This window comes from Myzus persicae, unplaced genomic scaffold, assembly GCF_001856785.1.
Source record: "Myzus persicae strain clone G006 unplaced genomic scaffold, MPER_G0061.0, whole genome shotgun sequence".
NCBI classification, from domain to species: domain Eukaryota; kingdom Metazoa; phylum Arthropoda; class Insecta; order Hemiptera; family Aphididae; genus Myzus; species Myzus persicae.
In genome coordinates this window covers 271,198-283,129 of record NW_019101992.1, presented here as the reverse complement: position 1 = coordinate 283,129, position 11,932 = coordinate 271,198, and the positions used below count along the sequence as shown (strand labels likewise).

The window sequence follows — 11,932 nt, the reverse complement described above, 5'->3', positions numbered from 1 at the left end:
TGAAACTCACTAAATAAACTTTAAAGTTGTAAACAATAATTATAGTCACTGCCACTCTTAAATTGTGAATAATCAATATTTATTTATTTATTTTCCTAATATTAGTATTTACCTACTCATGAATCACGTTGATTAAATTGTATACATTAAACACTGTATGTTAATATTCTTATCAGTTAAAGCCTTAAAACTTAAAAATAGAAAAATATTTTTAAAAAATTGACACCGTCGACCGGCTTTGTACATGTAGGTCAAGTGTAAGTCCAACAGTCAAAAATATTTTAACATGCACTTGAATTATGAAAAAAGTGCGTGTTGCGATTGAGTTTGGATAAAGTGAAACTTCTTTACAGAGGGTACGAAAAAAATCCATCATCGACGACCAACACAATACACACGTTCCTGTGGGTTGTTGTATGTAGAAAAAAAATGTTTAATTAATATTTTTTTAAAAAATGCAAAAAATATCAATTGACTTCTTTTGATTCTAGTCATGACAAATTTAAGTCTAATGTCATTCTGATATTAAGATGTGTTATTGATGTTTAGAATATTTAAATTATTATTCTTGATTTAAATTGTTTTTTATTATTCTGTTAAACTTAATTATATACTTACATATTAAATAATACTTGTATAAAGTTAATTTTTATTGTGTCGTCAAATTATTGAAGTCATGTTTATCCGTTCTTGTATTCATTTTCAATTGTGTGTCATATAATATCTAAAGGGCTCTTGCCCGTTAAAATTTCCATTACAATTATGTCTATAATATTACTTTACCATCGTAGCAACCTCATTGATACATTTTCTTTAATCATAATTTATTTCAAAAGCATAATCTATGGACTATGATTCAATGTTTTTCAGTGTAACTGGAAAATATCAGACAGGGCTACGTATTTTTTTATAACTTGAATTTAGCTTTGAAATATCTGTAACCCAAAAGCTATGTAAAATAAAAAGTCAGTACAGTTACAATATTAATATTATATTAACAAGAACTCTGCGATAGGTACAAAGTACCTATACCTATTACCTACCTAATATTTTTTTATGATTAGCCAAGTACTTTCTTTAACGAGTGGCTCGGATAAATTAACCTATAGTAACAGATATAAAAGTGTCAAACATTTAACGCCAGTCGTAAAACAATTAAAGAATTCATCGTACACACAAATAAAATTTATAATTACAATTTGAATGCCATATATAAATTTGAAAAAAAAAAAAACATTAAAAGTAATTTTATAATTATTATGACTTATATGACCTTTAATAATAAATATATTCTTCAAGGTTTCATACTTAAATCAAACAAGATTACATTTTAAAAAATATTTTCAGAAATACCGTTTCTATATATCATATATTCATGTGTTTAATGTCAATTAAATATATTATTGTTTGTTGGACTATTTATTTATAACTTCCAGTTCTTAACTTGAGACTTGATTTTGTTTAACACAAACTCAAGTGACTGTTGTTCCAAAAAATATATATACCTGTAGGAATCATAATCATCATAATATATTATAGGTAGGTGTAAAAAATGAAAGTAACCCTATAAGTAAAGGAAAACGTTTTTTATTTCGTTATTTCAATAATACGATATTATAATAAATATTGTTAAACACAAAATAATACTAATGGGAACTATACAGAGCAAATACCTACTCTACAGTTATTATGAAACCATATAATAATTTATATTATTGAATTTTGAACGTCTTCAAAACTCAAAATGACAAAAAATAAAAATAAACGACTATAGTAAATTATTCAAATGCAAACACTAAAATGAACTAATAAATATTTATTGTGATACGTTGTCGTCGAAAATGGGCATTCACGAATACAACACTGTCATCATTTATATTATTACATAATATGTAGTGGGCGATACGAAGCAAATAAAAAAAATAAAATGTTTTATTGACAATAATAAAGTTCAAATGCCTTAGTTAAGTATATTAAAAAAATAAACGTCAAACAAATCGTTTCATAATATTTTTCAGTGATATTCGCCTATCGTATAAATGACTACAATCTTCAATATCTGGCAATTTTTCCGAAATTAGGGGTAAATGTTTCTATACAAGATAAAATCCACATGGTTTTAATTTTATATATATTTACACATTAATAAATATTTGTGCAATTTTTTTTTTGGGGGAGGGGGGATGGGTTAGTCAATCCCAATCACTCTCCTCCATACGCATCTATGAGCACGACGTATTATTGAATTATAATAATTGTTTTAATGACAAATACATCCAATAAAGACGTATTGTTTTGTTCGTGCATCATTGAGTCTTATATACAGACAGACATCGTTTCTGCCAGTAAAAAAAGCCATTATTTTCCTCCGCCCATCGTTTAGCCAAAACGTTCGATTTTCGTTTCCACCCAAAATCAATATACTTAATATTGTTTTTAGAACTTTGTAGAATATAATGATATAATGTATTTAAAATTATTCGACTCGAGAATAATCTCATTCTGTACCTACGTCATATGTATTTAGGATTTATGGGATTTGGATAATGTTACCATTATATTGTGAGTAATGATAATATTTTGAGTTCCTGTATATAGATGTATCATTATTATAATTTTTTTTTAAAACTCATTTGTACTTTTTTGTGTCGGTCTCGCTCAAATCTAAAGTGAAAACCAACGTATTGTATATTATTGTGGTTTACGTATACTAAATTATACCTAATATTATATAAGTTGTGATTTAAAAAAAAAACAGAAATCGGATGTACCATGTACGACATTCCCCTCGCAACCGTTCTTGTCTCTCGTTCAATAGTCATTGCCGGTACGTATATTATAATACTCAATCGACTGCGCAGTCATATCGAATTCAAAGTAATTGTGACTGGACTACTTGGATTTTTCGGGAATTTGGTGAGATTCAGTTTAACGTCTGCAATATTCTCGAATTTTGGTCGCTTTGAATTTAACGACGATAAAAATCGAGTACCGAAATGAACGTCACGAAATCACCAGTGTTATACAAGGGACGGAATACAAACATGACTTGCGAAATATGCAGAAAACATGTTCGTAACAAAACTTAATTAAATTCGAAAAACCACACGATGCGCGGTGATGAGTCGACGGTAATGATGTTCGTAAGTTGTTATATTATTGTATTAATGATATAATATTATGGCGGACCCGTACATAATTGTGTTAGTAACGCGTTAAACGGCGATATGGCATTGTTATTAACGACCGCGGTGATGGTTTCAGTGGATTGCAATATATTTTATGGTATAAGTACACGTTCTACTGGCATAGACACATATATTTATATAATACATATACATATATATATATATGGTGACACGAAAACATTGGAAGGTATACCGAAACCGTGTGTGTCGCCGATCGGTCTACAACCAAATACCCGTCAGCGGTTGTCTACTAGAGTTACACCTTACCCACACGCCTTGTCAACACACCTGTTGCAGTGTCGCGCGTCGATGACAACGGCGTCGTAAGCGGACGACCATCGTTTATATAATATAAACACAACATTAATATCGTATCTCCGTTCATTATATTTCGTATCTAAATCTCGCGATAAAAACATCACGAAATGCAACAAGACGACGGTAAGAACTATAATGCCACGGCCACTGACGATCTTCAGACGACCGGTCAAGATCACAAACTGCAACCGTACGACGAAGAGGTGGACAAACTGATCGAGTGGTTGAGGGACATGCCTCATTTGCCAAACATTACCGGTGAGCACGACGACCATGAGCGAAAATTTTGTGAAATCTCTGAAGGGGAGACTTATAATTACGCAAAACTCATTACACCTGAGAGTGTACCACTATAGCTTACCTCGCAATTATTGATTCCAACAAGACAACTTACTAACTGAACCAGTGGTTCTCAAACATTTTTCTTTACGTATCCCTATGTATATTATTAATCTATCGGTACCACTTATGTCTGTTTCAATGTGTTCAAACACAAATATATTTAATATTCATTTATTTACTATCCTTTCTATCACTTGGTGGCATTTTGAGTACCATCATTTACGTACCGCTAGTGGTAGGCGTACCAAAGTATGATAAACACTGAACTGAACAATTTAACCGTAGTAAAAAAACCATATTATTACTTATTAGGTACCTAATGGCTAATTTTAAACACTTTTAAAGTATTTTAAACAGAAATATTATTGAGTCGTTAATTTATTAATTTAATCAGAAGAACTAATTACTATAGTGTACTACTTAGTCTTCGCTCCCCTAATCATCACTGATTTCTGCCTATGAGTCGACGCTGAATAGTCGAATCCGATATAAATGGTTTTTGTTCGATTACACTTATGACACTATTATGCATTTTACACTTAACATTTAACTTGACCCAATCGGTCAACTGAATTTTAAAGAAAAAGTTTGGCCTTCTGTATGTCATAAGTTGCACATTCATATTCGTAGATAATCAATAATATGGTTGAGTGCCTAGTTGTTTAAGACCTAAAACTTTCTAAAAAGTGCAAAGTATGTGTCCGTACAAAAATCAAGTATAACATTCCAAATTTGTTAAAAAAAAAATAATTATTCATGATATCTATACAAAATATACTTTTTAATCAGTCATTAATATAAACATCAATTTTCATTTCACGTGTTCTAGTGAGTTTGACTTGTGACACAAACAATATTTACTTACCTATAGGTATAGCCTACTGTCATTTGTGAATCAAATATAAAAATAAATATATTTTTAAAAATGTTCTTTGATGTCTGAAATTTAAGAAAAATTACTATATATGTATAATGTAAGAACTAAAAAGGGTAGTTAAAAAAATATAAAAATAGTATAAATAGACATTTGGCCAAAATCGCCAAATGCAAGCTACCGACAATAAAATAGCTGAAAGTTTTTTTAGCTGACACGGTAAAATACCAATGACATGACCTAAGGTCAAAAATAAATATATCCCCAATATTACACTGCAATTAAACCTGTTAATAAAATATCATTATAGTTACCTTAATTTCGTTTCATTAACCGGTGTTAATGTACAATTTTAGACGACCGACTGTAAATGCATTTGTTGAGTCGATGTAGCAAAACAGGGCTTATAACATCGAGTGTTGTTAAAAATTACAAATATCGAATCAAACAATATATTTTTATTATTAAATACAATCTGAAAATTATGAAGTGTGTTTGAAACTTTTTGTGATCTCGTAAAATTACTTGAATACATTTTGCAAGTTGTAGCAAACTGAATTTTTGTCTCACCATGAATCATTGCAATGCCATTATTTAACAAACGTTCATAAGTCACACTTTTATAAAGTGTCACTTAAAAATGCATTTGGCAAAATGTGTCTCAGTTTAATACACTATTTTCATTTTTATAAATATATTATAAAACATGTTCTATTCATTTCTTGCGATTTAAAAAAATACATTATGTAAGATTTAGACACCTATACTTATCTCAATATAAAATCAATTTTTTTACGTCTGTCAATGTTGTTTTTCATCCTTTTAGTTTGTCAGCTATTTGACCTATTTATTTAAGTACTGGACATTAGTACCACACCCGCTAAAAATGTTAAAGTCATAAACATAGTAACTCTATTAATCAATATAGGCAGTGTTTAATTTCTGGTGCCCACAAGTATTATTTTATTGAATGCGTTTTATATGCATTTTATTGTAATAAGGTAAAGGATTAAGAAGATATGACTTTTTTATTCTTGGTTGGTAGAAATACTTAAAAGATACATCACCGATCTTCTACCAAAATAATTTAAAAAATACATCATAGATTTATTGTAGAAATAATATTATGTAACCTTATTTTGTCTAATTATATAATTGTATTAAGTATATAAGTAATAAGTATGTATAGAAATTATTGACGGTGACAATTAGTATAACTTAATATTATTTACAATAAATATGTAGTCATTAATATAATTATATTTCTATTATTGTCAAATCAACATACATACTGACAATGTAGATAATATTACCTACATCGTGTACATACTATAAAAACGTTTCTAATATTTTCAATGAATATTGTAATATTATCCTATAGGTACTCCATAAATAATAACTCATAACAAATAAATATTTCATGACATTGTATTTATTATTTTTGAAATTGCATTAAAAATAACCATAATATTTGGTATCGATAAACGAGAAAAGGACCACAGTTGATGGTGTATCTATATTATCTATCCAGAGCGCCGTGTTATCCTTATGTTTTGTTTAAAAATGTTTAAATATTAATATCATGGAGATAAGCACGTCGAAACACTGAATTATATTGTTGTTCCATAATCAAACCAAAAATATGAGGAAACCTAACACAAAACAAAAATACTACAACAAAAAATGGTAACAAATTTGATTATCACACTTCTTATACTCAAATTGGATTATAATTTATAATTTATTATATTAAAAAAATTACCTTTTCAACAAACACACATACAAGCATTTTCGAGAAAACGTACAGAATATAGGTTATCACTGATCAATTATAACTGTAGTATAGTGTACATACAATGTGAATTGTGATATCTTTTAAAGTTCAACAGGAAACATTCATTTTATTAAAAAGTGTCATATTATTATCCGACATTTTTGGAAATATTTTGTTTTACACAGTTTAAAGTAATTGCAAAATAGCATTATGGGAACAAAACAAATTTTCACAAACTAATTATTCGTTCTAATTTTAAGTAATGACTTTTTCAGAAAAAATATTGTGTTTTAGAAAAAGAAATTAAACATAATAATGTTTACTGTCATTCAAAAAAGTGAAAACTTTTTTTTAATAACGAAACAAAATTAAAAAAAGGTTTTGTCATGACAAATTATTTATTGAAAGTATCACTTGATTACTTTTCGATACGATGTGAATTAACTTTTAAAATAAATATGCATACGAACAGTTTTGATTTTTTTATAATAGTATTAACCTCTTAAAACATTATCCATGTATTATCATTGCATTTGTAACTAAAAATGTACTCTCTGCTCCTTAGGCGACGGAAATAAAATAAAATATTTAATTCGTTCATTAAAAGAAACACCTGACTGTAAATATATAAATAGGTTCCTAAAACTTCAAAATATCATTTATTGATATTGTACTTTTCTAAGAGAGATTCAATTGAAATGTGTACAACTAAACAATCTTGAAAATGAGAATATTTTTGAACCTTTGAAATACAAAGTACCGATCAACTAAACAAAATAATATGACCTTCACAACCACTAATATAATGTTGACCTAAATATAACGATACAAATATAACATTGTTTGTAGACATTTCGTTATGGCTGTACAAAATAAATACTTCTAAAATAAGAGACACGTATTTCAACGGATCATTATTTTCTGAGAGTTCCGAGTAGTGATCTAAATAATTTCCATTGTATCATTTACACGACCCACCAGTTTAACCATTAAAAGAAAAGTGTAAATAATATAATATAAAATGTAAGGACATATTTAAGGAATCATTTAAGTGGTAAGTAACTCTCATTATTTATAGTGATTTATTTATCTAGTTAATAATATTTGGAATATAACAATGTAATATCGACTGCATTTTCGATTTATAATTTAAAAAAAACCGTTGTATAATTATCACACAGATAGAGCTTGGTTGAGGAATTGTTTTATCGGACGAAAACTCCGGATAGAGAGGACAAAAGAATCTTTGGACGGATATTTTTGCTGCCGGGCACTGATCGACGAATTTTTCGGCGTCCGCGATCCGCTCGGAGATGACGTCCAGACGGCAATGCGAAAAACGTTAGTATAATATACACTATAGAATATTATTTTTTGACATCGTAAACAATAATTAATGATCTATTCTCAAATATATTATGATAACTCAGGGGAGAGTTTTATTTTCTTCTAAGAAAGAGGGGAGGGGGGGGCAATGGGATGTTTGAAAAAAACTTACGAATCGTTTGTCATCGATCTTAATAATATGGTTATTTCGTGTCATGCGTGCGTACCGCAATATAGATGGTTCGGGTTTTCGAGCAATTTGACGAACGAGGGTTACCGGGTCATAGTGACGAAAAACCTCACCGATGAAGACGTTCCTGGCAGGTATTTGGATCAGTGGACGAAATACTTTTACATGTGCATTGACTGGAATTTGAAGCGGGAGTCGGTAAATGGCGTGATCATCATTTACGACATGGCCACGACGAACAAAAACGAAGTACTCACTCAAGTGACTCCGAATTTTCTCAGGAAATCTTTACAGTGTTCGGTAAGAATCGTTTAAAGAATTTAAATAGTATTTAAGTACAGGTATCACTGTATCAGGTATGGCCGATGCGAGGATATCCTAGTTTATATTTCCATGGCTCGTTAAAAATAACGTAGAAGTTTGCAAATCATTATGCAAACAATTCAACAAATTTTAATTTCGTATTCTTTAAAAACACAACTATAATAAACTTCAAAATACCTGTTCAATAAATATCACAATATATTTCGATTGTTCTATGACAGCCGATGAAGAGTGAAATAAAATGTATATAGATAATCAAAATTTATCACCAACGTTGTGAATGAACGAAAGTATCGGAATTCGGCCACCCTTGGTTTATTCTTCGATAGTCGATACTACATATTATACTCATTGACTGCGTACAATTAACTGTATTACCATACAAGTTATTAATGCGCGTACCTTTGCAGGTACAATACAGCGGAGCCTCTATATAACGCACTTGACGGACCCAGAATTCGTTTTTATTGTATGACATTTTTGTAAATAATAATAATAAATAGATAGATATGTTTATTATTAGTATTATGATAACAGTCTACAAATGAAAATTGATGGTTCCCTAAAAAAAATGTAGAGTTTATCGTTGGATAGAAGTGATATCATGAAATAGAGGTTCCGCTGTAAACGCTAATAAGTGCGGTAAATTGTTGCAATATTCGTCAGTCGTATTGTTTCTATAATTATTAATTACACAGACACGTATCGTTAACGAATTATATTTTCTTTTCAGACGTTTTTCCCGTACAAACTGATACAGGTACACTTCATAAACGTACCATCGTATGCAGCCGTAGTGTTCAATATTTTAAAATCTCTGGTTCCCAAAAAAATTCAATCTCGTGTAAGTATTTTCAGTGAATTATTTCAGCTATTTGTGTCAACTTTATTGCCACAGTAAAACAGTATACTTATATAATGTAAAAACGCATAAATATTTACTTTGAAATTCTGTAGGTACTCCAGGTTAGATATTATAAGTACCTACCTACATTTCAAATGAATAATGGTCTTAAACTTTCTAGAACTCGGCAGCGTGTTTGTTTTCAATGTTTTTATGTACATTATGCCGTTAAGTGACAATAATATTATAACTCAAAGTTATTCATATGTAATATAATAAATTGTAACTACCTCTCCAGTAAGCGTTTAACGGTAGTCGGAGCGACAGAGCCCGAATGACGATGATGAAGAGTTAAGTAAAGTTGAGAAATTTTAGAAGAAATGTTCAAAATCTCACAATTTAATAACAATTTTGAAAGAAAAGTAACTCCTCTAATATTAATTATTTTATACAATATATTAATATGACTTATACAGTTATACCTATGAGTTAAGATTGCGTATACTTAAGTGATCATTAATAATTTGAATAGTTAAATAAATCATATAGTTTCATTTTTCCCATGGACAGTAGAATATTAAGTTTTAATATGATTGGAACCTACCACGCGAATGTTATTGTTCGTGTTAAACACAATTATGTGGTCTGAAATTTCTACAAAAAAGTAATCATTTATGCGATTTGAAATTCATTTACGATAATAATATATTATATTGTTACATCCAAAGACGATTCATGTTTGATTTTAGCTATTTATGCACAATAACCCATCGGACGTACTGCAACATATCCAAAAAGAATGCGTTCCGTCAGATATAGGTGGTAGCGATAAAACTATCAGAGAACTGGGTGGTGAGTACATTATATTTAATTTTTATAATGCAATTTAATATTATAAAATATTATTGGTAACGGTGTAGTGAAAACCACCTTAAGTTCACTGGTGCTGAAAGCGATCTACCTGTTTTTTTAACAATTATTTTGTGGATTACAAAAAACAACAAATATTTTATAAAATTGTATTAACTAAATTAACACTATTGAATATCAATTTATCAAAAACAGTTGTTACATTAAAAAGACTTTTAAGGAAAAAATGTTCCAACAAAAAAATAATAACAACACAGAACTTATAAAAGGTTACTTTGACGTCCGAAAATCTTCGAATATGGAGTAAAATTGTATGGATGCATATCCACCATTTTGTATGAAACTGCCTGTCAAGCAAAGTGGAAACGCTATTGAATCATATATCACATTTTTATTTTAAAATACACTATTAACACTCAAAGTCTTGAATGAGCTCCGGTTTGTGGGTCAGTAAAGTGTTCACTGTAATTAACAGTTTTATAGGTAAATCAAAGTTACTTAAAGATGTGAGTAGGTAAACTTTCCAATCATCATTACTGTGGGCGGCGGTAAATAGATCTCTCATAATCATGGGCAAAATGGTTCACTTTTTTTTGTCAATCTTAAGCACGATAAACTTTAATCGTATGTCCTAATTAGCGCTTGGCAGGATATCGTCAAAAAAAAAGTCGCTGATAACAACAACAGAAATTAGTATGGTAGGTCGCTCTCGACACCGCGGTACTGAATTTTTTACAATTTTTATTGAAACCTAGTCCGACATTAAATATTTTAATCGATATGGTTTGAATGATTTATCCTCAGAATTCTGCAAGGAGAACATCATAGCGGAAAGAGATATGTTCATGAACGGAATACTTTCGTTGAAAGCGGACATGGACAAAAAGCCAAAAGACGCGAACAGCAATGAACAATCGGAGCTCTTCGGGTTCGACGGAAACTTCAAGCAATTGAATATCGATTGAAAAATATATTTTCTCACAGAAATTTTTTTCGATTTATCATAATTATATTATACCGGTGGACACTGATTAAAAAATGCATACAAAATACAATTACAATTCTAAATATTACGATAACAACTATAGTTAGTGTGTTTACCAAATACAATTAATATTGATCACGATTATATTATAATGTACCTAATACATACTTGATATACTTCTATGATAATGTGAGTATTATGTTTCTTTCACAGTCTACATTTAATTTGTGTACTCTTCTTCAGATGTTGTCATGATTATTTTCATTATTATTATTAAAAAAACAAACAAACGTACATTATTGATTTAAATAATATGCACCCAACGCAATTCCTTAACACTACAATTTATGAAGGCGCAAAATAAAATAATTGCATTGTTTCTCATGAACAAATATTTCAAACAATTTACACTTAAGTTAACTATAGGTAGGCTTTTTTGATTACATATTAAAATATTATAATTTTTTTCATCATAAACAAATATTTGTTACAAAAAGAGTATACGTCAATAGTAAAAAAAGATGAAATTGCTATAGCATGAAAAAATATTTCTGATCACATATTATACCTGTGTATATAGTTGCGATGACCGAGATAATTGGATAAGGAAAACTTATTCATGGCAGAATCATTTAACGCAGTGCCCGTTGGCCGTTAGAGTGAAAATAATAATTATTTTATTCAATTTGCACCATGCTTATATATGTCTACCATATTATATTTTTAAAAAAAGGTATTAAAGCGGCAGTTTGTATAAACAAATTATACGCAGAAAACTCATAGATGGATACTTTTGAAAAATTTTAAATTATCATTACCTGATTACATTGTATGATTTAGTAATTTATAAAACTAAAAAATAATAGAAAATTTGATTTATTTTGCTATTCTAAAAAC

The 11,932-nt window shown here is 29.2% G+C and overlaps 1 protein-coding gene across 1 annotated transcript; it reads left to right on the top strand.

The window, feature by feature from the left end:
- The first annotated feature begins 3,258 nt into the window (after positions 1-3,258).
- LOC111030959 (retinaldehyde-binding protein 1-like) lies at positions 3,259-11,320 on the top strand. Its single transcript, XM_022310712.1, has 6 exons — positions 3,259-3,764; positions 7,678-7,837; positions 8,060-8,312; positions 9,070-9,180; positions 9,930-10,032; positions 10,855-11,320. The coding sequence occupies exons 1-6, from the start codon at positions 3,614-3,616 to the stop codon at positions 11,013-11,015; spliced, it is 939 nt and encodes a 312-aa protein (XP_022166404.1). The 5' UTR covers positions 3,259-3,613; the 3' UTR covers positions 11,016-11,320.
- The last annotated feature ends 612 nt before the right edge of the window (positions 11,321-11,932 follow it).

Coding starts and splice junctions, on each gene's coding strand:
- LOC111030959 (XM_022310712.1), top strand. CDS start 3,614: ATGCAACAAGACGACGGTAAGAACTATAATGCCACGGCCACTGACGAT. Junction 7,838..8,059: donor CAGACGGCAATGCGAAAAAC/GTTAGTATAATA, acceptor ACCGCAATATAG/ATGGTTCGGGTTTTCGAGCA. Junction 10,033..10,854: donor AACTATCAGAGAACTGGGTG/GTGAGTACATTA, acceptor ATTTATCCTCAG/AATTCTGCAAGGAGAACATC.